This window comes from Pristiophorus japonicus, chromosome 5 (assembly GCF_044704955.1).
Source record: "Pristiophorus japonicus isolate sPriJap1 chromosome 5, sPriJap1.hap1, whole genome shotgun sequence".
Lineage (NCBI taxonomy): Eukaryota > Metazoa > Chordata > Chondrichthyes > Pristiophoridae > Pristiophorus > Pristiophorus japonicus.
This window is the reverse complement of record NC_091981.1, coordinates 267519002-267546489: the sequence shown is the minus strand read 5'-3', so window position 1 is coordinate 267546489 and position 27488 is coordinate 267519002. Positions and strand designations below refer to the sequence as shown.

Genomic DNA, 27488 nt, shown 5'->3' with positions numbered 1-27488 from the left:
AGCATCAAATGATTTCGATGAAGGAATTGAGAGTAATATCTCCCAAGTTTGCAGATGACACTAAACTGGGTGGCGGTGTCAGCTGTGAGGAGGATGCTAAGAGGCTGTAGGGTGACTTGGACAGTTTAGGTAAGTGGGCAAATGCATGGCAGATGCAGTATAATGTGGATAAATGTGAGGTTATCCACTTTGGTGGCAAAAACACGAAGGCAGAATATTATCTGAATGGTGGCAGATTAGAAAAAGGGGAGGTGCAATGAGACCTGGGTGTCATGGTACATTGAAGGTTGGCATGCAGGTGCAGCAGGCGGTGAAGAAGGCAAATGGCATGTTGGCCTTCATAGCTAGGGGATTTGAGTATAGGAGCGGGGAGGTTTTGCTGCAGCTGTACAGGGCCTTGGTGAGGCCTCACCTGGAATATTGTGTTCAATTATGGTCTCCTAATCTGAGGGAAGGATGATCTTGCTATTGAGGGAGGTTCACCAGTCTGATTCCCGGCTTGGCAGGACTGACATATGAGGAGAGACTGGATCGACTGGGCCTGTATTCACTGGCGTTTAGAAGAATGAAAGGGGATCTCATAGAAACATATAAAATTCTGACAGGACTGGACAGGTTAAATGCAGGAAGAATATTCCCGATGTTGGGGGAGTCCAGAATCAGGGGTCACAGTCTAAGGATAAGGGGTAAGCTATCTCGGATCGAGATGAGGAGAAAATTCTTCACTCAGAGAATTGTTAACCTGTGGAATTCTCTTCCGCAGAGAGTTGTTGATGCCAGTTTGTTAGATATATTCAAGAGGAAGTTGGATATGACCCTTACGGTTAAAGGGATCAAGGGGTATGGAGAGAAAGCAGGAATGGTCAGCCATGATTTTATTGAATGGTGGTGCAGGCTCCTGCTCCCATTTTCTATGTTTATGTGTATTAAAGTTGCAGCATAAATGCAGTCTTATGATTCCATTTGAACTCCTTGATTGAGGTCCTTGTACTCATTGCCAAATCTACAATTTTCTACCGAATATAAATGGTTTAGACTGAATCGTAATCAATCACTGGTCATAGACATTAATACCTTTTTGTGAGTGTTCTTCCACATCAAAGACATAATGCAGACTGTCAACCATCACCAGCAAAAAAACACATTACAAAAAAAAAAATACAAATAAATTAAATTGCCAATGTCATTTTGTAAAAGGATGGTAAGAAATGAAACCAGGAAAGAGCCTGTGCATGTTCTATACCGTGGGCCTACTTCGCATGACTGTTAGTTTGCTGAATGGGGATCCGTATCAGTTATGTTTATTGAATTTTGCTGCCCAGCACAGTGGGTTGGGCCTGGAGCTGACTGCTCTCTCACTGAAATCTCAGCTCAGAAAAACTTTAGCCCTAAAATTCCTGGGTTGAGAGAAGGTTGACAAATATGCCTTTATGGAGCTTCTTGCATGTGAATTCACAACATGCTGGCAGCTATCACTGATGTGTTAATATGGCCAAGTGTCATAGCTGTATTTCAACAGCAGATATAAAGGGCAGGATGGCCCCTGGGTGACGAGGAATGCCTTCTACTCCCGTGGTTTGTGCTGTCTCTTTGTAGGACCACCTTTGCTGCAAAGGAATACTACAATGAAGCATATGAATTACGTGAGCCATTGGGAAGCTGAAAAGAATCCGGTGTGTCTGGGTTGGTGCAGGGATGCCATGCAATATTCTTCTCTTTATGACGAGACCCGAAACCAACATCTGCTTGCTCTGTGGCTAGAATATCCTCCGCCTCCAGTGCGCCAGTGCAGCCTTTGGCCGCCTTTAGAAAAGGGTGTTCGAAGACCAGGCCCTCAAATCTGCCATCAAGCTCATGGTCTACAGGGCTGTAGTAATACCCACCTTCCTGCTTAGAGACATGGACCATGTACAGTAGACACCAAGTTGCTGGACCAACGATGTCTCTGCAAGACCCTGCAAATCCCTTGGGAGGACAGACGCACCAATGTTGGTGTTCTCGACCAGGCCAACATCCCCAGCATTAAAGCATTGACCACACTCAATTAGCTCCACTGGGCAGGCCACATTGTTCGCATGCCTGACACGAGTCTTCCAAAGCAAGCGCTCTCTCGGAACTCCTTCACAGCAAGCGAGCCGAAGGTGTTCAGAGGAAACGTTTCAAGGACACCCTCAAAGCCTCCTTGATAAAGTGCAACATCCCCACTGACACCTGAGAATCCCTGGCCAAAGACCGCCCGAAGTGGAGGAAGTGCATCCGGGAGGGCGCTGAGCACCTTGCGTCTCATCGCCGAGAGCATGCAGACGCCAAGCTCAGGCAGCGGAAAGAGCGTGTGGCAAACCAGTCCCACCCACTCTTTCCCTCAACGACTATCTGTCCCACTGTGACCGGGACTGTGGTTCTCTATTGGACTGTTCAGTCACCTAAGAACTCAATTTTTTTTTAAAAGAGTAGAAGCAAGCCTTCCTCGATTCCGAGGGACTGCCTACGATGATGGCTAGGATATATGTTACTCCTCTGTGAGATGGTCGGCATGCAAGTCTTATCACACGGCACTTGTGCTGCTGCATCAGATATTCCAGAATTTCCAGGCCTTTTTGTCTTTCAAGAAAAGTTTTACTTTAGATTAAAAATGCTTCCCTGCAGATTATCACTGCACTTTAGCGTAGCAGCCAATTTTTCACTCCGAGTTGTTTCCTCTTCAGAGCCGTTGCCGATGGTGAAATTTAAATTATTTTCTTTGAGTGAAAATCATAATTTTGAAATGTGATGAACTTTAGACACTACAAACAGTGAATGCAGGAAGATGACGATAAGAAAGAGCACAGCGCGGTCACTTAACCAGATGCTCAGTCATTCATGTGCATTGGTTTTGAACAGCAGGCTCAGCACCAAACCAATACATTCACTGTCCCTATTCTTTGACTTACTGTCTGTCCTTCCATTTCCTTCTGCTTGCTGTATATTCCTCAAATGGCTGCCTTCGGCTCATTATACACTGTAGGATAACAGCTTTCATTGCTGATAATCCAGGTTTTGCTAATTAGTGTTTTCCTTTTTGTCTTGCATTATCCGTATGAAGGATCGAATTGCTTTCCTGAGATGTCTGGTGCCTTGCTTATGTTTGTCACCCCAGTTATTCTATACCCAGCAGTGAAAGCAGCCAGCCATCGGATACTGCCTGTTCGTCCCGCTGTTGAATCAGTGGAAGCACAGATCAGTACGTACATGTGGAAATGCAGGGATACTGCTATACTTCCTAAAATCATTTTTGAAAGAATATTGGGCTCTGGCTGGAGATGACTTCACAGGCTATGTATTGAAATGAGTTAGCTCTTCTATGAGAAACTTAAAAGAAGTTCATTGAACTACCTGAGTACTTTTCAAATTTTTTTTAAGGGTACTTATTAATATAAGGGATTTTAATACTTTGGAAAATTGTTTTTGTATTTCAAGCATCCATTGTCGGTATCAAACAATTCCTGGTGACTTGTAACATTGCCAGGTGCAGAATAAAGGTCCATCTGTTCTCATTCAAAAATATGCCATAACTAAACCTCAAAGGAGCAGTCTCATTTGCATTTATTTTTCCACTTCCCACCACCCAATCCTGCAGCATCTCTCTGAAATGCCAGTTAGTGAAAATTAGTGGCATTTTTTTTTCCGAGAAAAATGTGGAGATTTTCAAACATCAGGCTTGGGTTGATTTGGATTTAGCCTCGGAGATGAAAGGTATACTGATTAAACCACTAGAATTTTTTTTTGAACTTTCAGTGTTAACAAATCTAATGTAGCTCACAATACACAGTTTTATTATTAGGCTCTTTCTGTACTGTTATGCACAATGTGTTTTCCTATTGCTAGGGTGGAATCTATACAACCTAACCTGAACCTATAAGGCTACAGAGTCAAATGGTTTATTTAGGTACTTTGAGGTCAGTTAGAGGATAAAAAGTAAATCTCTGCTGCTTCCCCAGGTCAGAAAAACAAGAACGACCAACTTTCTTTCTCTCTTATACTTGTTAAAAAGATTTCTTTCCATCTATAACAAAATGTGACACCTGAAGCATGATGCAAAATATGTTATGGATAGATGTGTGTATGAGAAAAGGTCTTCTATAAAATGGTATGCCGACACTTCAAATGTTGCATACTGTGTCTAATGCATGTTTGTGTACAATATATAATGCCAGAATGTTTGCCTTCTCACAAACACATTCATTTCAGAATTATAAAGTAACTACAATTTGTAGCCTGAAAGGAACATGCACCTATACTTTAAAAGAAAGACTTGCATTTACTAGTAAAACAATTCATTGGCCTGGAGTTTTCTCCCTGGGTGCAACCTGAAAATGTGCCCATGTTGCGTCCATTTTGTCGATGTCAAGTTCACCCAAGTATCCTCACAATCTCATTAGCATATGCTCAAACTTAAAATGGGTGGAAATCAGCATAAACAATCGGGGGCCCAATGAAAGTGCTGAACCTCCATAAATTTTCAGATTCAAAAAAATATAAATTTCAACTCCTATAACCATCATTTATGCACATAAGACACAGCATGTTTAGTATCCTCGCGGAAGCTTTTCAATTTTTAATGTGACATACTTATTACATAAAAATCCATCAAGAGAAACCGAAAGTAGTGCACGTGACGGTGAGGATTAAAAAAAATTAGCGCTCAAAAAATTGCAGTTAAAAGACAAAAATAATTCTCTCCTATGCCTGTAAATCTGGTTGCAATGTTCAGATCCCCGAACAAGTGCAATTAGAGGATGCTCACATTTGAGAGTCAGGATCGTGGCCAGTTTTGTGAACTGATACTTGCTTGAATGGAGGGTTTGGTGGTAAAAGCTCAATAAGCATATGAGGGAGAATGGAATTAAGGGTTCGACTGATAGTTAGACAATGAAGAATGGGAGGAGGTTCAAGTGGAGCATAAATACTAGCGTAGACTGGTTGGGCCGAATGGCCTGTTTCTGTGTTGTATATTCTATGTAATTCCAGATCGCCGAGAATTGGGCGTATTGTAGTTTGATGTGTAACTTACTTGTGCCCAATCTTCCCTGATCTTTTGTTTGCGTCCTGATTACGGCTGTATCTAGGCACAAATGGAGAGGAAACTCCAGGCCATTATATTTTACATTGTATAATGCTCATGAAACAGCACATCCTCTGACTTGTCACGAGCTATGCCCCGAGAGTGATTTTGACTATTTCCAGATGAGCTGTTGACTGCCATTGCATTTTTTAATGTTTACCAAGAACTAGCAAGTGACATTCAAATTGGCATCCTGATATTTTTCAAAATATGATGTGATAAATCATAATTTTAGAAGTGCCTCTGAAGAGTGACTATGTCTGTGTTTTCTCCCCCAATTTAGGTGGTTATTCAGCAGACCATGCGGTCATTAAAATATTCTGGAATGTGGTAGAGAATTTCACTAATGATGAAAAGCGCAAGTTGCTGAAGTTTGTCACCAGTTGCTCTCGACCACCTCTCTTGGGATTTAAGGTAAATAATGAGGACCTTTATAAATATTGACCTGTAAGTATTTAGATGGGATCGAAATCTTGTATTTTTAAACTTTATAGCATTGTAACAGAAATATAATAATTTTTCTTCACAGGTTAATGGATAAGTTTGCAAAATTTGTTTTGAAGTTCGATAAGGATTTCATCTTTTCACACCATGTTCTCTGCAGGGAAATGTAGATAGTACAATCACAATATGCCTGTTTCAGCGCACAAGAACATAAAGCCTCAATTCAATGATAACATTTGTAGCATGATATATTGTCACACAATATGCCTTGGCTTCCGTTGCCTGTCAGTAGTGGTGGTACTGGGAATTTTATTCCCAAGTTGCTCTTTTGAAGTTATGTGTAACCTACTGGCATAAGTCTGATGTATTACACCTCAGTTATACCAGTCTGATTATACGCAACATGAGGGATTTTAGCTACAAAATTAGGTTGGAGAAGTTGGAGTTGTTCTTGGAGCAAAGGAGGTTGAGGGGAGATTTGATACAAGGTGTACAAGATTATGACGGGTTTGGATAAGCTAGTCAGAGAAAAACTTCCCATTAGCGACTAGAGGATCCAGATTTAAGGTTTTGGGCAAGAGATATAGGGGGAAATGTGAGGAGCATCTTTTTTACGCAGCAAGTGGTAATGACCTGGAACTCGCTGCTGACGAGAGTGGTGGAAGCGGAGATGACCAATTATTTCAAAAGGAAATTGGATAGGCACTTGAGGGAAATAAACCTGCAGGGCTATGGGGATAGAGCGGAGGAATGGGACTGACTGGATTGCTCGACAGAGAGCCGGCAGGGGCTGAATGGCCGCCACCTGTGCCGTAATTGCTCTATAATTTGACACTGCCATTATCTCTGAAACTCTGAGCATTGCTGTACGTGTGCAGATGTGTCATTGCTGTGCCCATGAACGTGCGCGCACACACGTGATCGGAAGTTTTGTATTCAGCCGGAATCACCAGGGCTCAGGCATTACATCCACTCAGTCTATTGTAGTATTAAAGTAAAGAAGTCTTCATGCAATTATATGGCGCCTTGGTGAGACCACACCTGGAATACTGTGTACAGTTTTGGTCTCCTTACCAAAGGGAGGATATACTTACCTTGGAGGAAGTGCCAGGCAGGTTCATCAGACTGATTCCTGGAATGAGGGGAGATTGCGTAGACTAGGCCTTTATTCCCTAGAGCCGAGGGTCCGCGCCAATGTTCCCCACCTCTGCTGGTTCCGCGCAGCCGAGGGCTGTTTTTTTCAATGTAAAGTTTCAAGCATGGCCAAGCAGCCTCTTAAAGGTGCCGTGCACCCAAATAAAAATAAGGGGGAACATTGGTCCGCAGTCTGCTCAGGGACGCGAGAAGCTTTTAAGGTGTTCGCCAAAAATAACTAGATTCTACATAACATCCCGTCCCTCACACACTCTGGTTGGAGAACCTGCTTGGTCCTCTTCCTATTGGTCTGGAACTCATGTAAATTACCTGGGCAGTGTGAGCTGCTGGTGCTGGCTGGTGGAGATGCAGCAGGTAAGGGGTCTTGAAGGACTGGGTTGATAAACCCCGAGGGGAACAGTTCCAGGGTTCGGAAAGCACAGTGTAAGCACCAAACTTGGAGCAACAGCAAGTGCTGGGAACTCTGAGCGTATGTAAATGATGGAGAAATGGTGACTGATCAAGGAGCATCTGTAAATGAAGGGAAATGGTGGCTGGTCAGGGCCAGCTTCTCATACCTTCCAGAGTGCCTCGCCTCGTCTTGGCATGCCCAACCCTAAACTAAACGTCCTAACTGTAACCCTGATCCCTAACCCTGACCTGTAAAATCCTAACCCAAAACACCAACGTAATCCCCAATGCCTAACCATAGTCTTAACAGCTGTCACTAATCTCTAAAGTTAGTGTTTAACTAAGTTTTCAAATCCCTCCATAGCCTCTCCTCTCCCTGTCTCTAATCTCCTCCAGCTTTACAACCCTCTGCGTTCCTCCAATTCTGGCCTCTTGAGCTTCCCCGATTTTAATTGTTCCACTATTGGCAGCATGCCTTCAGTTGCCAAGGTCCAGAGCTCTGGAATTTCCTCCCGAAATCCCTCTACCTCTCTTTCGTCCTTCACGACATTCCTTAAAACCTACCTCTTTCTGTCCTAATATCTGCTTATGTGGCGTGGTTTTCAAATTTTGTTTGATAACCTGCGAGATGCACCTTGGGATGTTTTGATGTTTTACTATATTAAAGGTGCTATATAAATGCAAGTTGTTGTTTTGTAACATGGGACGGGGCGGAGGGCCTCAAGCAAAAAGTTCTGCCTTAGGGTTTAGAAGAATGAGAGGTGATCTCATTGAAACATATAACATTCTGAAGGGACTTGACAGTGTCGATGCTGGGAAGATGTTTCCCCTGGTTGGGAAGTCTACAACCTGGGGTCACAGTCTCAGAATGAGGTGTGCCCTTTAGGACTGAGATGAGGAGAAATATCTTCACTCAAGATCCTCTCAGAATGAGTGATCACAGTATGGTTGAATTTGTAATACAGATTGAGGGTGAGGAAGTAGTGTCTCAAACGAGCGTACAATGCTTAAACAAAAGGGACTACAGTGGAATGAGGGCAGAGTTGGCTAAAGTAGACTGGAAACACAGACTAAACGGTGGCACAATTGAGGAACAGTGGAGGACTTTTAAGGAGCTCTTTCATCGTGCTCAACTAAAATATATTCCAGTGAAAAAGAAGGGCGGGAAGAGAAGGGATAACCAGCCGTGGATAACCAAGGAAATAAAGGAGAGTATCAAATTAAAAACCAATGCGTATAAGGTGGTCAAGGTTAGTGGGAAACTAGAAGATTGGGAAAATTTTAAACAGCAAAAAATGACTAAGAAAGCAATAAAGAAAGGGAAGATAGATTACGAGGGTAAACTTGCGCAAAACATAAAAACAGATAGTAAAAGCTTTGACAGATATATAAAACAGAAAAGAGTGACTAAAGTAAATGTTGGTCCCTTAGAAGATGAGAAGGAGGATTTAATAATGGGAAATGTGGAAATGGCTGAGACCTTAAATAATTATTTTGCTTCGGTCTTCACAGTGGAAGACACAAAAACCATGCCAAAAATTGCTGGTCACAAGGATGTGGGAAGGGAGGACCTTGAGACAATCACTATCACTAGGGGGGTAGTGCTGGACAGGCTAATGGGACTCAAGGTAGACAAGACTCCTGGTCCTGATGAAATGCATCCCAGGGTATTAAAAGAGATGGTGGAAGTTATAGCAGATGCATTAGTTATAATCTACCAAAATTCTCTGGACTCTGGGGAGGTACCAGCAGATTGGAAAGCAGCTAATGTAACGCCTCTGTTTAAAAAAAAAGGGGGCAGACAAAAGGCAGGTAATGATAGGCCGGTTAGTTTAACATCTGTAGTGGGGAAAATGCTTGAAACTATCACTAAGGAAGAAATAGCGGGACATCTAGATAGGAATAGTGCAATCAAGCAGATGCAACATGGATTCATGAAGGGGAAATTATGTTTAACTAATTTACTGGAACTCTTTGAGGATATAACGAGCATGGTGGATAGAGGTGTACCGATGGATGTGGTGTATTTAGATTTCCAAAAGGCATTCGATAAGGTGCCACACAAAAGGTTACTGCAGAAGATAAAGGTTCGCGGAGTCAGAGAAAATGTATTAGCATGGATCGAGAATTGGCTGGCTACCAGAAAGCAGAGAGTCGGGATAAATGGGTCCTTTTCGGGTTGGAAATCGGTGGTTAGTGGTGTGCCACAGGGATCGGTGCTGGGACCACAACTGTTTACAATATACATAGATGACCTGGAAGAGGGGACAGAGTGTAGTGCAACAAAATTTGCAGATGACACAAAGATTAGTGGGAAAGCGAGTTGTGTAGAGGACACAGAGAGGCTGCAAAGAGATTTAGATAGGTTAAGCGAATGGGCTAAGGTTTGGCAGATGGAATACAATGTTGGAAAGTGTGAGGTCATCCATCTTGGAAAAAAAAACAGTAAAAGGGAATATTATTTGAATGGGAAGAAATTACTACATGCTGCGGTGCAGAGGGACCTGGGGGTCCTTGTGCATGAATCCCAAAAAGTTAGTTTGCAGGTGCAGCAGGTAATCAGGAAGGCGAATGGAATGTTAGCCTTCATTGCGAGAGGGATGAAGTATAAAAGCAGGGAGGTCCTGCTCCAACTGTACAGGGTATTGGTAAGGCCGCACCTGGAGTACTGCGTGCAGTTTTGGTCACTTTAAGGAAGGATGTACTAGCTTTGGAGGGGGTACAGAGACGATTCACTAGGCTGATTCCGGAGATGAGGGGGTTACCTTATGATGATAGACTGAGTAGACTGGGTCTTTACTCATTGGAGTTCAGAAGGATGAGGGGTGATCTTATAGAAACATTTAAAATAATGAAAGGGATAGACAAGATGGAGGCAGAGAGGTTATTTCCACTGGTCAGGGAGACTAGACCTCGGGGGCACAGCCTCAAAATACAGGGGTGCCAATTTAAAACCGAGTTGAGAGGGAATTTCTTTTCCCACAAGGTTGTGAATCCGTGGAATTCTCTGCCCAAGGAAGCAATTGAGGCTAGCTCATTGAATGTATTCAAGTCACAGATAGAGAGATTTTTAACCAATAAGGGAATTAAGGGTTACGGGGAGCGGGCGGGTAAGTGGAGCTGAGTCCACAGCCAGATCAGCCATGATCTTATTGAATGGCGGAGCAGGCTCGAGGGGCTAGATGGCCTCCTGTTCCTAATTCTTATGTTCTTATTATGTTCTTATAAGTGGTTTGGAATTTGAAATTCTCTACCCCAGAGGGCTGTGGATGCTCAGTTGTTGAGTATATTCAAGACAGAGATTGATAGATTTTTGGATAATTGGGGAATCATGGGGATAGTGTGGGAAGGTGGAGTTGAGGTGGATCAGCCATGATACTGAATGGCAGAGCAGGCTTGAAGGGTCAAATGACCTATTCCTGTTTCTCATGTTATGTTTTATGAGCTCGAGGGGTCATAATCAAGTCAGTAAATATAATAGGTGCCCCAGTGCACTTCATTATGGTATACATTGAATTGTAGGTATAACTGAAGCCAATAGGATGTTGCTGAGCCACCAGACTGCCCTTGGAATGTTTTAATGGCGTCCACAGTCACTTTTGAATAGCCGGGGATTCCACGTAACTTTTTGTCGTGTAAATGAGGGCATCACGCTGGATGAATTCTGATCTAGTTTGGAACCTGGAGTGTTTTTTTTCCTGGATCCATAGTTTTTTTTTCAATGAGGGCTCATACTTATTCCTGTATTTATCCTTGAATGAAGTATGTAGTGTAAATATAATTCTTGTCAAGCACAAACTCACTGCTACGTTTTATGAAATAAACTTAATAGTATTAAAGCTGACATGAACTGATTAAAGCTTGGTAATTCCATCGTGCTTTCACTATGTTAAATGGATTCTTTCCTCCTTTTTGAGTGTAAATTGTATGCCAGTTCATACAGATGTGTTGTCAAGTGTCATGTAGCCAATTATGTTATCTGCTATATCTAGTATGATTCTACCCTTTCATGAATCACTTGACTGTTATTTGCAGTAACAGCATTTTAGCAGATTATTATAACCTTCTGATGGTGTCAATTCACATTCACTTTAACTGTCAGTGGTGTAATTAAGGGAAAATGTAACTGTAGGGCCAAGTACTTTGAATATGAAGCACTTGTGTGTCATGTGGTGAATTCTTGACATTCCCCTAACTTTGCAAAGTAAAATTTAAGGGCTCCTCTGCAGAGCCCAGGAAACTCATGCATTATTCAAATGGTTGCATAACCAGTGTTATCACTGAGATTTCAATGAAGTATAATAACAAGCACGTGAAATTTTGACACGTCCTCACTGCGGATAGCCTTTTTCCCCATGGAATTTCAGTTAAGATTAAATTGGCGTGTGAAAATGTTGTACTAAGTCCACTTGAATGGTGAAAACTATCTAGCAGTACAAATACTGACTTTTTTCATTAGCAACTTAAGTTGTGAGCCATACAGTGCTCAGATGGTTACTGGTTAGTCACTGGTGGAGCAAATTAAGGTAATTAATTTAAGGGCTTCACGCAACATGTATTAATGTACACACAGTTAATACCAATTAGAACATAAGAACATTACACTTACTAAGCCAAGTGAAACACTGATGTTTGATTAGGACATCTTTGTAGGCTGTATATACGAGCCATTATTGAGTGCCATAGACCACCAAAAGCAGTTGTTTTATTTAGATGCAGTTTGATATTTTATGATTGTCATATTTAAGCAGGTGCTACTGTATGCCTGGACTGATCCCACTTTGTTCACACCAGATGCAGAAACAGTATAATCAAACTTACCTTGTTCACAGAAGCACATTCAGTGTGGAGTATCCCGCTACAATGATAAATGTGTGGGTAACAATACAATCAACCAAAGCACATCATGTGTGCTGTGCACTATAATGAGATACTGTCCCCCACGCCCCCCCCTCTTCAAATCTGGCGTCTTCATCTCTCTCAAAAAAAAACAACCCTCGACCCCTCCATCCTTGCAAACTACCGCCCCATCTCCAACCTTCAATTCCTCTCCAAAGACCTTGAACACGTTGTCGCCTCCCAAAGCCGTGCCCATCTTTCCCGCAATTCCATGTTTGAATCCCTTCAGTCCGATTTCCGCATCTGCCTCTGTACTGAAATGGCTCTCAAAGTCACAAATGAGATCCTTTGTGACTGTGACAAAGACAGACTATCCTTCCTCGTCTTAACTTGTCTGCAACCTTTGACATGGTTGACCACTCTATCCTTTTCCATTGCCTCTCCACCGTTGTCCAGCTGGGTGGGACTGCACTCGCCTGGTTCCATTCTTATCTATCTAATCGTAGACAGAGAATCGTCTGCAATGTCTTCTCTTCCCGGCCCCCGCATTGTTGCCTCTGGTGTCCCCCAAGGATCTATCCTTAGCCCCCTCCTATTTCTCATCTAAGTATTGCCCCTTGGTGATATCATCTGAAAATACAGCATCAGTTTCCACATGTACACTTATGACACCCAGCTCTACCTCACTACCACTTCTCTCGACCACGCCACGGTCTCTAAGTTGTCAGACTGCTTGTCCGACATCCAGTTCTGGATGAGCAGAAATTTTGTCCAATTGAATACTGGGAAGACCGAAGCCATTGTTTTCGGTCCTCATCATAAACTCCGTTCTCTTGCCACCGACTCCATCCCTCTCCCCAACTTCTGTCTGAGGCTGAACCAGGCTGTTCGCAACCTTGGTGTCATATTTGACCCTAAAGTAAGCTTTCGACCACATTTGTGCAGCATAACTAAGACCACCTATTTCCACCTCCGTAACATTGCCCCTCTCTGCCCTTGCCTCAGCTCATCTGCAGCTGCAGCCCTCATCCGTGCCTTTGTTACCTCTAGACATGACTATTCCACCTCACTCCTGGCTGACCTCCCACATTCAACCCTGCGTAAACTAGAGGTGATCCAAAACTCAGCTGCCCATGTCCCAACTTGCACCAAGTCCCGCTCACCCATCATCCCTGTGCACGCTGACCTACATAAGCCACACCTTGATTTCAAAATTCTCATTTTCAAATCCCTCCATGGCTTCGTCCCTCCCTATCTCTGTAATCTCCTCCAGTCCACAAACCCCCGAGATGTCTGCGCTCCTCTAATTCTGCCCTTTTGAGCATCCCTGATTATAATTGTTCAACCATTGATGGCCATGCCTTCTGTTGCCTTGGTCCCAAGCTCTGGAACTCCCTCCCTAAATCTCTCCGCCTCTCTACCTCTCTTTCCTCTTTCAAGATGCTCCTTAAAACCTACCTCTTTGAACAAGCTTTTGGTCACCTGCACGAATTTCTACTTGTGCGGCTCGATGTCAATTTTTTTTTAAAAATCTCATAATACTCCTTTGAAGCGCCTTGGTACGTTTCACTATGTTAAAGGCGCTATTTAAATACAAGTTATTGTAAATTCAGTTGTAATTTACATCATTTTCATTCGGGGATTGTGGGAATTAGTGGAATTCAAAGGCTGACCAGGTAAGACCAGGATGAAAAGTCATATAACCTGCTAAGTTGAGTAAATGTGTTTTCATAAAGTAAAAAACTGCAAATGCAGAAAATTCGGTAATATTCAGCACGTCAGTCAGCATCTGTGGAGAGAACAGACAGTTGTTGAAGGGTCTACATCTGAAATAACAACAGGTGTGTTTTCATATTGATTGTGTCGCTTTAAACTAACACCCTTACACTTGTTTCATGTTGATTCAGATCCTACGTGACCAGTTCATTTTTTTTAATCTTGGAGAAATAAATATAGGGCCATCCAATAGGTAAATGGACTGTCTGGTGTGCACTGAAATGAACACATCAGGAAGATGCAAGATTCCATTCCTCTGTTCTGCTATGTTGCTTGATCACAGCTGGGGTGAATGTTGTGGCACTACAATTGGCTATAGTATCCCAAGGCTACGAAGGAGGAAAACAAATCAGCCACCATTCCCTTCTGGAAACTATGAAGGCACAATTCAGGCCTGTTTACAATATCTCATCCATGACGGACTAGCCTGCCAAGATACCCTGATTAGACTCCCACGTGGACTATGGTTGTTTGGTTGAGGTACTCGAGGGCTGCAGTAGCTGTGGAAATGTATACTGAAAGCTGGATCCCAATTCAATGTCCGCCTTCAGGAGAGAAGGCAAGAACATTGATTGGAAGGAAGTATGCCCAAATTGATACATTGTTTTATAAACCCTAAAAATTTATAGATTTTCACACCTGTAGTATAATGAATCTAAAGTGCAATTTTATGCAGTTTAGAATCATAGAATAGTATAGCACAGAAAGAGACCATGCAGCCCATCGAGTCTGCACCAGCTCCTTCGAAGAGCAATCCAGTTAGTCCCACTCCCTGTATTCCGCGTGCAGCGGTCCGGAAATCGGCGCGGTCCTGGCCTGCAAGACCATCAGCAGGCTGGGGCCATTAGAGGGAGCAGCGTGCGGCGGCATACCACTGCAGGGAGCAGCGCGTGCTGCTGCAGGAGGGCGACGGCTGATTGCAGTGCGGGCAGGAACGGCTTTTTCGGGGCGAAGGAGCGGCAAGATTTCGTAGAGGGATGTGATCAGGGCCTAGAAGAGGCGAGGGCAGCACGGGCCAGCCCACACTGTGATATGTGTGCACACAGAGCTGATCTCCAGTCGTCTTGGTTGATCCTTGCCACTGGACCTAGACCTAGCTCTGTCAAGCCCGTGTGGTGGCTGGTGTGCAATGGCCACCACACGTTAAAAAATCCACACACAGGCGCACCCTTCAAGATGTAGTTCGGGATGCGAAATATTAAATCCTTCATTGAAACACCTGTGAACTCATCCCTTTTAGGCGTGGAAACAAGTCATCCTCGTTTCGAGGGACTGCCGATGATGATGATTCTCTTTCCCCATATCCCTGCAATGTTTTCTCCAAGTATTTATCCAATTTCATTTTGAAAGCTACTTGAATCTGTATCCACCACCCTATTAGGCAGTACATTCCAAATCCTAACCACTCGTTGCATAAAAAAGTATTACTCATCTTGCCTCTGGTTTTTTTGCCAATCACCTTGAATCTGTACCCTCTGGTTATCGACCATTCAGCCATTGGAAACGGCTTCTCTTCTTTTACTCTATCTGAAGCCTTCATGATTTTAAACATCTATCAAACCTTCTGACCCCTACCATGGTGCAACTTTGGTGGGACAGGAATTGTGCCCACCCCATTTTCCAGGGTCAGGATTCCAGTCTGGGAGGGGGGAGAGGGGGGGTGGAGAATCGCAGCTGCCAATCTCAAGTGTATTTAAAATGCTAGCTTCCTCTCCCTTCCATCACAGTAACACTATACAAGAAATGCACAGTGCGCCCAGCTTTGCCATGGCATGAATACGATATTACCAGTAGGTGTAAGCTGGGGCTCAATGGGTAGTGCATTCGCCTCTGAATCCTCTTCTGAAGAAATGCAGCAGAAGTCTCGCCCGTGTCCTTGAAAATTATCTGCTCGATATTACATTGCTGATGGTGGGAGCTTGCTGTGTGCAAATTGACTACCGTGTTTCCTACATTACAACAGTGACTACACTTTAAAAGTACTTCATTGGTTGTAAAGTGCTGTGGGACATCCTGAGGTTGTGAAAGGCGCTATAGAAATGCAAGTTCTCTCTCCTCATAACCTTCTCTGCTCTAAGGAGAACAACCTTGGCTTCCTCAGTGTATCCACGTAACTACAATCCCCCATCCCTGAAACCATTCTCGTAAATCTCTTCTGTACCCTCTCCAAAGCCTTCACATCCTTCCAGTAAAGTGTGGTGCCCAGAATTTGACACAATACTCCAGCTGCGGCCAAACTAGTGTCTTATGTAGATTTACCATAACTTCCTGGCTTTTGTACTCTCTGCCTCTGTTTATAAAGTCCAAGGTCCCATATGCTTTATTAACTGCTTTGTTAACTTGTCCTACCAATTTCAAAGATTTGTGCAAAACACCCTCAGATCTTTATCTCCTTGCACCCCCTTTATAATTCTACCATTTAGCATGTATTGTCTTCTTCTTCCTCACAAAATGCATCACCTCACACTGCGTTGAATTTGATCTGCCAGGTGTCAATCCATTCCACTAACCTGTCTGACATCTTGAAGTCTATTACTATCTTCCTCACTGTTTACTACACTTCCAAGTTTTGTCATTTGCAAATTTCAAAATTGTGCCCTGTACCCCCAAGTCATTAATGTATTTCAAAAGTTTAATTCATAGTCATATCATTTTGTATGAATGTATTAATTTCAGGAAATTGTAGATGATAAATGTGAGCTAACTTCAGTTCTGTATAATATCTAGGGGCAGTTTGAAATGCTCTGTCGTGAATTGTTCTTGAGCTTTATATTTTTACATTGCAGTGCTACGCATACTTTTCTAATTATTTATCCAGAGCATGATAACCTGGGACAGAGCTGTAAAAGTCTTCCTTGCTATGTGGTACTGATGTTATAGGCCTTCCAGTTAATACCCACCGATCAATAAAACAGGATGAATTTGCCAGATAGTAATCACTTAATGCGAGAAGAATAAATAGCTGACATTAGGAAGTATTTGACTAATCACTTGCAAATAACTACCAGATAAAAGTGCCCAAATTGTCCTTATCTAATGTGTGCATTCTGCTGACTGAGTTGATCCTTGTTAGCCTTAATCAGTTCTTGACCTTTCACATTATATTGTGATTTGAAACTCAGTTCATATAGTCAAGAGTGTTATGTTTGCCAGCAATTTTGACTGTGAGAACCAGAAATGGAAATCATTTTTCAAATTATATTCATTTGCTTGCCAAGTATATATTTTTATAGAGCTGAGTTTGCAACCAGCTGTTGGAATTGAGAATCTTGCAATGTGTCCCCAGTAATATAAAGATATTTTGTTACAGTAAACTTCATTTCTTTCAGCTCATAATTTTTTATTTCTACAAATTTAATCTAAAGCCAGAAAGTATCACATTAATTAGAATGTTCAGATCTCTGACACATTTCGGTATCCTGTGAAATGATTAGATCATTAGATTAGAAATAAATAAAAAAAATTTAAGTATAAAGATTGTGTTTAGATATGCTACATTATTGGAGATAATTACAAATTACATAAGAAACATCTAATGGTTAGGAAAGAGTACTGCATACCTCTGCATTCATCAGTTTGCTTTTCTTCCATTATTCTCCCCTGACTCCATCCCAGCTGAGATCAGTTAATTCAGCAGGCTGCAGCTTTCCTAGTCTTGTATCATTCAGTGAGCTACTGTCGATGGTTTTACTTTTGATGCTTTGTACTTTAGATCATGAGGAAAAATTTGTCAATTCTGCTGTTCGTATAAGGAAGCCAGTTTTTATCAATGTGAATGTTGTTCTCCCATTGTCTGAACTAGAGAAGTGTCAAATTTAAGTGTGTCTGTGTAAACCTGTTGAGCCATCAGTGGAGCTAGTTTGCTTTTCTTTTGTGGTACTAACTTTCCATCTCAATAATTCTCAATCTGAAGTGAATTAACAAAAGCATCTTCAAGATGAGTAGGTAGCAATAAACCGAATATGCAACCCTCTAATATAGAGAAGGCACAGTTAGATGGACATGTGTAATATAAGTAGACAGATTTATATATACACTGAGACTGAAATGTCCAGAGTAATGTGATGTGAATCAGAACACAATCTGCCAAGCACATAAAGCTTCTAAGCCATCATTTTTAGCTGTTACTACTTTGCATTTATTTTCACCGGCGGTTTCATTGCTTGATAAGCATTCTGCTCAAAGGCTGCACTTTGACTTTGCCCTGTACTAATGCTGCCTTATCTTTAATTAAGTGCAATAAATGTCCAAAAATTCATTAGAAAAGAAATAGCACTGTCAACGCTAATCCATTTTAGAAGATGATTGAAATCTTTTTCAGAAAATCATCTGTTCCAGAATAACACATCCTGCAGGCAATGATGGTTTAATAAGTTAATAGGCAGAAAAATGGGTTGTTGGGAAAGTTCAAGGGGCTATTTCACCACTGCCTTAAATTGCTAAATCTCTGCTGTACATTAGGATTACTGAATAAATTGACAATACCCCTGCTAACTGCAAATTTCTGTGAAGTATTATTTAATTTTACATAAGAGTTTTATGATCCTTTTTACAATAATTATTAAGACGCTATCTGAGCAGGAGTCATGTCAGTTTTAAAGGCTGAGGAACTGCAGGATGTTGTGGGAAATCCCGAACCTCTAATCCGTCTGTATAAACTGTAGCTGCAGGTATTCAGTTTCAATTTTTGCCTTGCAAATTCTGTTTTTGTTGAAATTTTCTGCCTAAGTTGCCAAGTGATACTTGGCTGTAAATGGACCCTTAATATTTTTGTTAGATATTTTATTCAACAATGTACATAAAACAGTTTTGCTGAGCTTGATAAATGAATATAAAACTAGTCTTTCGCATTCAATTATGATTACATACGGAACAGAAACAGGCCATTTGGCCCAACCAGTCCATGCCAGCATTTATGCTCCTCTTGAACCTCCTTCCATCTTTTCTCATCTAAATCTACCAACATAACATTCTCTGCCCTTCTTCATATGCTTGACTAGCTTCCCCTTAAGTGCATCTAATCTATTAGCTTCAACTACTCCCTGTGGTAGCAAGTTCCACATTCTCACCACTATCTATCTGGGTAAAGAAGTTACTTCTGAATTCCCTATTGGATTTCTTGGTGACTATCTTATATCGATGGCCTCTAGTTATGCTCTTCCCCACAAGTGGAAACATTTTCTCTGTATCCACTCTCAAAACCTTTTATAATTTTATAGACCTCTTGGGTCACCCCTCAGCCGCCTTTTTTCAAGAGAAAAGAGACCCGGCCTGTTCATCCTTTCCTGATATGTATTCCCTCGCATTTCTAGTATCATCATTGTAAATCTTCTCTGCACCCGCTCCAGTGCTTCAATATCCTTTTTTATAATATGGTGACCAGAACTGTACGTAGTACTCAAAGTGTGGTCTAACAAAGGTTTGATACAGGTTTAGCATAACTTCCCTACTTTTCAATTCTATACCTCGGGAAATAAATCCTAGTGCTTGATTTGCTTCTTTTACAGCCTTGCTAACCTGGGTCACAACTTTCAGTGATTTGTGTATTTGTACTAGATCCCTTTGTTCCTCTACCCCACCTAGACTCGCACCCTCCAAATAATAAGTGACCTCTCTACTCTTCCTACTAAAATGTAATACATCTCATTTATCTGTGTTGAACTTCATTTGCCAATGATATGCCCATTCTGCAAGTTTAGTAATGGCCTGTAATTTGTTGCAGTCCTCCTCAGTATTGACTATCTCTCTTTCCTCCCCCCCCCCCCCGGCCAATTTGGTGTCATAGACAATTAGATACACATAAGATTGATTATCATCAAATGAAATTGGGCCGCAACAGCCACCAAGGAACTGATAACACATGTTTGCAGGCACACCACCTTCCTCTTCTACAAATGGTATTTGGTTCGAGGTTCTATTCATAGCTAAATAAGCAACTTATGCAATAGTCTTGTTTAATCATTGCAACCAGTTCTGCCTATGTGGTTGCCCCTTCCTATCATTTCTCTGCTCAGTTTAAGTTATGAGAGATTGAAATACTAGGATGATTGGAGCATAGAAGGCGAGGTTTAGATTTAATAGGTTTTTTAAATTTTGATACAGTAAACATGAAAAGCGATCTCCTCTGGGGAATCGGTGATGAAGCGGTCTTCAATCAGAATTGTCAGTGAGAGGATGGAGAGAAACTAGAATAAGTTTCTTTATGCAGATATTTGAGCATGCAATGCTTTGCCACAGAGATTTGTTGAGGTAGAGAGCATTATATCTTTAAAGGAAAAGAAAGACTTGCATTTCGATAGCTCCTTTAATGACCAGTGGACGTCTCAAAGCACTTTACTTTTGGAGTGCAGTCACTGTTGTAATGTGGGAAATGCAGCAGCCAATTTGTGCACAGCAAGCTCCCACAAATAGCAATGTGATAATGACCAGATAATCTGTTTTTTATTATGTTGATTGAGGGATAAATAATGGCCAGGACACCGGGGATAAACTCCCCTGCTCTTATTCGAAATGGGATCTTTTATGTCCACCTGAGAGAGCAGACGGGGCTTCGGTTTAACATCTCATCCGAAAGACGGCACCTCCGACAGTGCAGCACTCCCTCAGTATTGCACTGGAGTGTCAGCCTCGATTTATGTGCCCAAGTCCTTGGAGTGGGAGTTGAACCCACAACCCTCTGATTCAGGCGAGTGTGCTACCCACTGAGCCACAGCTATCACTGGAAGAGTTGATAAACATTTGAAGCACAGGAAGATGCAGGGCTAAAGGGACGAGACTAGGGCAGAGGCCTTGTTTTGGATAGCGCTGGCACAGACATGATGTGCCGAATGGCCTTCATATGTGCTGTAAATTTTTTATGGTCCCATTACTAGTGCTCAAAAAGCTACTGCTCTCTAGCATTAGAAACTTCAGATAGAAGTCCTTCTTCAAGGCTTTGGTATCTCATTGCCCTCCAACACCATTGTTGTATTTTTACTTAATCATATTTAATTCTTTTTGCCAAAATCTTAAATACATCAGGTAGTAAATTAACCTTAAGATTATCTGCAATCCATCTGAGGGCAGTGCATATATGACGTAGTGTATATGGATTTAGCAAAGCTTTCGATACACATGGCAGACTGGTCACAAAAGTAAAAGCTCATGGGATCCAGGGCAAAGTGGCAGGTTGGATCCAAAATTGGCTGAGGCATGAAGTAATGGTTGATGGGTGTTTTTGTGACTGGAAGGATGTTTCCAGTGGGGTTCAGCAGGGCTCCGTTAGATCCCTTGCTTTTTGTGGTATACATCAATGATCTAGACTTTAATATGGGGGTATGATTAAGAAGTTTGCAGATGATACAAAAATAGGCTGTGTGGTTGATAATGAAGAAAGTTGCGGACTGCAGGAAGAATTAGTTGGTCAGGTGGGCAGAACAGTGGCAAATGGAATTTAATCCAGAGAAGTGTGAGGTAATAGGGAGGGCTAACAAGGAAAGGGAATACACATTAAATGGTAGGATACTGAGAAGTGTAGAGGAACAAAGGGACCTGGGAATATATGTCCACAGATTCATGAAGGTAGCAGGCCAGATGGATAAGGTGGTTGAGAAAGCATACGGAATGCTTGCCTTTATTAGCCGAGGAATAGAATACAAGAGCAGGGGGGTTATACTTGAACTGTATAAAACACTGGTTAGGCGACAGCTGGAGTACCGCGTGCAGTTCTGGTCACCACATTACAGGAAGGACGTGATTGCACTGGAGATTTACGAGGATGTTGCCGGCAGTGAAGAATCTTAGCTATGAGGACAGATTGGATAGGCTGGGTTTGTTTTCCTTGGAACAGAGGAGGCTAAGGGGAGACCTCATTGAGGTGTATAAAATTATGAGGGGCCTATTTCCCTTAGCAGAGGGTTCAACAACCAGTGGGCATAAATTTAAAGTGATTGATGGAAGGTTTAGAAGGGATTTAAGGGGAAATTTCTTCATGCAGAGGGTTGTGAGGGTCTGGAACTTACTGCCTGAAAGGATGGTAGAGGCAGAAACCCACATTTCCAAAGTACTTGGATGTGCACTTGAAGTGACCTAGAGCTGGAAAGTGGAATTAGGCTGGATAACCTCTTGTTGTGGCTGGCTTGGACACGATGGATCGGAATGGCCACCTTCTGTGCTGTAAACCTCTGATTCTATGATCTAACCAGTTCAGGTCGGTCCATTTTTCTGACATTTGCAAAGGGTGCCCTGGTGAGGAGGATGTTACATCAGGAGATAGAATTCATGATTTGGTAGATTGGTGTATGGTCTGGAAGGAGTGGGCTTGATGGGTGAATGTCAGGAAAAAAGAGGCAATTTAATTTTATGTATGTTAAGATGTTATATGATAAACATGATCTATTACGAGCACTTGTCAGACCACATCTTTAGTGTCCATTCTGATCAACAAGACATTCAGGTCCTCGAGGCAATTCAGAGAAGCACCATATGGTTGAGGGGCCTAGATATAGTGGGAGCACCTCGAGTCTCGTCACCGAGAGCATGCAGAAAGCAAACGCAGGCAGCGGAAGGAGCTTGCGGCAAACCAGACACCTCATCCACCCTTTCCCTCAACGACTGTCTGTCCCACCTGTGACAGAGACTGTAATTCCCGTATTGGACTGTTCAGTCACCTAAGAACTCACTTTTAGAGTGGAAGCAAATCTTCCTCGATTTCGAGGGACTGCCTATGATGATATGGTTGAGACCCAGCATCCAAGGACTATGTTGAGGAAAGACTGTGGAAGCTTGATTTTTTTTAAGCCCTGAAAGGAGGAACTGAGAGCTTATCTTGTATATAAAAGTATATAAAATATTGAGCAATAAGGAAAAATTAAATCCAGGACACTACAAATTAAACAGTGATAGTCACATTACAGATTAACAATGTCAAATTAGTCAAAGTCAAAGTTAGGACTAGTGTTAAGAAGCTGTTCTTCACACTCATCGATCAACACAAGGATGAACTTCCAACAAGTGTAAGCAAAAACCCTACAATCATTTAAGAAGCAATTGTGTACCTTCATCCCAAGGGGGGAGGTTTATGATTTATCAGGATGGTGAACTAGAATGGGCCAAATGGCCATCCTCATCCAAATCTGTCTTAATAAATGTTCACGGTTAAAGTAAGCAGTTGCTCTAGCTTCAATTGTTAGGAAAAGACCAAATTGGATTCTTGTACGTAAGTGTTTAATTGACAGTTGAAGCTAAAGTAACTTGGAACATTATATAGACAAATGATCTCAAACTTTACTTTGCTATACAACTTATGTGAACGTTTTATTCAGGGTTTTCTAAACCTGTAATAGGCTTTGAATTTTATTTTTTAAATCTTTTAGTCCCCTCCTGAGAATATTGGGATGTTTCAGCAGCTAAAAACACTAGAGCATAGTATTGACTGAGTTTACTTTACGATCTTGATTTATATTCATACTCTGGCTACACTTAGAAAGGAGTGTTTTGGGGGGATGTCGAAGGAAAACTAACTTGGATTGCTTTTTTTTTTCAACTGCTATAATTGTTTTTGTAAATGGACAATATTGTTTCCTTTTGTAGAAAGATAGTCTAACCCCATTTTTAATTTGTCTTTAGGAACTATATCCAGCGTTTTGTATACATAATGGAGGTGCTGACCTGGAGCGATTACCCACAGCCAGTACTTGCATGAATCTTCTGAAACTTCCAGAGTTTTATGATGATAATCTTATGAGGAGTAAATTACTTTATGCAATTGAATCAGCGGCAGGCTTTGAGCTAAGCTGAAGTAAAAATGAGACTGCTGAGTAGTTGAGAATGATGGATGGTGCTTAAGACACATACCAACAATCAAAGTTCTCAAAATGGACTCAAACTGAATTGTGTAGAATCAAAAAGAGGTTTTAATGAAGTGCACTGCAAAGATAAGGCTTCTTTTAATCATATGTTTGTAGCTCAAATGGATGATCATATAGGTACACGTTGGGAATTTTTACTGTTAAAATGGAGACTACATACTGGGCAAGAGGCCTCTTAACTGTGATGATCAGATCATCATACATCAACAGAAAAATAAGCCTGTGCTGTGTGACATTAACCAAAGATTCAGCAAATGTTATGTGTTGGTCAAAACAGGCAATAAAGCAAGCCATAATAATGGAAGATATCTGCATTTAAAGTAGGCCTCTCCTCATTAGAAGCCTATTTTTATACGGCAATATGTGGCTAATAGTTTTTTTTAAACTTCATACTGGTTTCTTGCATTTAACATCATGGTTAGGTGGGAGCACATAGACCATGTAATACAGCTGCATCTTGCATTTTTTTTTAAAGTTGCACATTTATTACAATCTTTGTTTTAAATCACAATTATGTCCCCAGTATGGAACCCAATAAAACATACTTGCAATTTAAAGCCTAGATTAAAATTGTACGGTGTGACATTATATGTGCTATTAATTATATAGCCCTTCTGCATAACTGTGGTGTGAATTCTGAATAAGAAGCATTAAGTGGATGAGATATTATGTGGACAGGAGATTACTTTTCTTGATCGCAATAGGATTCAGCTTGCTCATACAAATCGTTCCATTAGGCCATGGTAAATGTTTTTGAGACCAGGATTTAGTCAGCAGTTTCTGTAAACAGATATGTGAATAAGTATATGTTTTCTCTGCATCTGTGAATACTATGTTTTTGTTCTGTATCTGTACAGTTTTTCCTTGTGTATTAAACTTATGTGGTATCAGAATGGTCCTTACTGTTAAATGAGTTATAACTTTAACAGCTATTAAACAGAATTTGAATAATGGAACTGGTGTGTATCACATTTGTATACTTTGTCTTCTACAATGAAAGATAATTATTGCAGATTGCATGCAAAAATCAGGTTAAAGAAAACAAAGGTTCTCCACGTGGGTATTGGTTTCCTTTTATACCAAGAAACTTGTTTGTTTAACAGTATTTTAACACTAATTGTGGTTAATTACCAAATGCCGATATAAATTTCTGATACCCTTTATCCAATAAAAAGATTTTTATGGGGGAAAAGTGCTCAAGAAGCATAGGGTATGGTCTTTATTCCAACACTCCAGAGTTTTGAAGAACACATACCCTAAGATTACACTTATAAAGCTAATGAATACTAGACTCAAAGTCAGTAATGCAGTCCCACATAATAAACTATTTACCAGAATCAATAATCAATCCAGTAAATGTGTTTATAATGTCAGTCATGAGCCATCTTTGCATTATATGAAATCTTTATTACACCACCCAGTTTTGACGTAACATTCCTGTTCAATTTTTTAAGTCAATATTATTCCAAGAGTTTCAAGATTAGCTCTAATCAAACCTACTCCTGATTCACGTATCACTATCGGCTACTGCAGAAGTTAATCTCACTGAATCTGAAAATAATTAATCGAAGAGGCTAATAGAATATTGGCCTTTATCTCAAAGGGTTTCGAGTACAGAAGTGATGCTCCTATTGCACAGAGCCTTGGCTAGACACCATCTGGAGTACTGCTTTCAGCATCAAACCTTAGGAAATACATATTGGCCTTAGAGGGGTACAATGCAGATTTATCAATTATACTAGGGCTTATGGAGTTACATTGAGGATGGGTTGCATTTCCCTTGAGTTTAAAAGGTTGATCTAATCGAGGTGTTTAAATTGATAATAGGAGTCGATAGGGTAGATGGAGAAACTATTTTCTCTACGGGAACCCAGAACAAGGGGGCATAAGTTTAAAATTAGAGCAAGGCCATTTGGGAGTGAAATCAGGAAGCACTTTTTCATAAGAGTAGTGGAAAGCTGGATCTCTTCCCCTAAAAGGCTGTAGATGCTGGGCCAATTGAAATGTTCAAGACTGAGATCGATAGATTTTTGTTGTGTAAGGGTTTTGATGGCTATGAAATAAAGGCAGGTAAATGGAGTTGAGTTACAAATCAGCCAGGAGTCTGAATGGAAAAACAGGGTTGAGAGGCTCAATGGCCTACTCCCATTCCTTTGAACACCATTAAAGTTACTTAAACTTGTGGGTTATGTAAATTAAATCATAAGTAGAATGACTTGCTCATTCTTAAAGATGACTTTGGATGTTCATTTATTAATCCAGTCGAAATCATTTTTGAATATTGTAAACCACAGTGGCCCCAACATAGACCTGTGGGAAACACCACTCTCCACATTTGACTCTTGCCCATTAATTTTTACCCTCAGCTATCTTTATATCCATGCAGCCATATTCCCCTCCTATCCATCTGCCATTGGTGTCTAATGTTGTAGCTTATTAAATGCTTTTCTGAAAATCCATATATACTGCATCTCTTATCTCATTATTTCTTCAAAGAATTCTACAAGCACAACCACCTTTTAGAAATCTGTGCTGACGGGGTCTAAACTCTTGTCTCCAAGTGCTTCCAGTGAGACTGCAATCTCATTGTCAGTTGATACACAATTGTCCACATGTTTGATTTTGTTTTTAGTTAGGTTAACAAAGACTTCCATTCTAACAGATTTGAGGCGAAAAGTGGAGAGAATAGTGTGAAATCGATAAATGAATATACCTTTCATGTTCTCCTTTATGAATGAAAATTTGGATTTAGACACATTTTATATTTTAATATAAATGATAAGCTCTTCTAACAAACTACAAGAGCATTTAGCTTGCATAAGTCATAAGCTTGTATTACCATTTGTCATTTAGCATAGTATTCAAACCAGGAAACCATGTAATTTGCAAAATTAGTGCTTCATTGATTTGAGGCCTATGTTGGTATAAAAGCAATTCTGGGATATATACATGTATAATGCCTTTGCAAAAATTTTACATGCAGATGGGTAAGCACCTTTGTTGAAAAGGTCTAACTTTGTTACCAACTTGTCAACTATCAGCTGTATGTAATTTTGGAAGGAAAATATGATGGCATTTAAATGTTAAACTCCTGTTCTTGGATTAAAGACAATCTTTCAGAAGCAATGGGAAAACTATTAGCACTGGTTACCATAAAATTCTCGGGACTTAGTGTTCCCCTTGGTTATTTAAATATACATTTTAAATACATCAAATTCACAAAAACTGACATTTTCTTTTAACATAGAAACATAGAAAATAGGTGCAGGAGTAGGCCATTCGGCCCTTTAATGAGTTCATGGCTGAACATGCAACTTCAGTACCCCATTCCTGCTTTCTCGCCATACCCCTTGATCCCCCTCGTAGTAAGGACTACATCTAACTCCTTTTTGAATATATTTAGTGAATTGGCCTCAACAACTTTCTGTGGTAGACAATTCCACAGGTTCACCACTCTGGGTGAAGAAGTTTCTCCTCATCTCGGTCCTAAGTGGCTTACCCCTTATCCTTAGATTGTGACCCCTGGTTCTGGACTTCCCCAACATTGGGAACATTCTTCCTGCATCTAACTTGTCTAAACCCATCAGAATTTTAAACGTTTCTATGAGATCCCCTCTCATTCTTCTGAACTCCAGTGAATACATGCCCAGTTGATCCAGTCTTTCTTGATATGTCAGTCCCACCATCCAGGGAATCAGTCTGGTGAACCTTCGCTGCACTCCCTCAATAACAAGCATGTCCTTCCTCAAGTTAGGAGAACAAAACTGTACACAATACTCCAGGGCCCTGTACAACTGTAGTGACATCTCCCTGCCCCTGTACTCAAATTCCCTCGCTATGAAGGCCAACATGCCATTTGCTTTCTTAACCGCCTGCTGTACCTGTATACCAACCTTCAATGATTGATGTACCATGACACCCAGGTCTCGTAGCAC

At 41.2% G+C, this 27488-nt stretch overlaps 1 protein-coding gene across 6 annotated transcripts in view; it reads left to right on the top strand.

The window, feature by feature from the left end:
• Positions 1-24500, top strand: part of ube3c (ubiquitin protein ligase E3C) — a 231689-nt gene extending 207189 nt beyond the window's left edge. For all 6 annotated transcript variants that reach the window (XM_070881630.1, XM_070881632.1, XM_070881627.1 and 3 more), the window contains 2 exons: positions 5385-5515; positions 23312-24500. In XM_070881630.1, the coding sequence (XP_070737731.1) occupies positions 5385-5515; positions 23312-23482 (302 nt within the window). In that variant the 3' untranslated portion in view covers positions 23483-24500. The remainder of the gene's footprint in view (positions 1-5384; positions 5516-23311) is intronic.
• The last annotated feature ends 2988 nt before the right edge of the window (positions 24501-27488 follow it).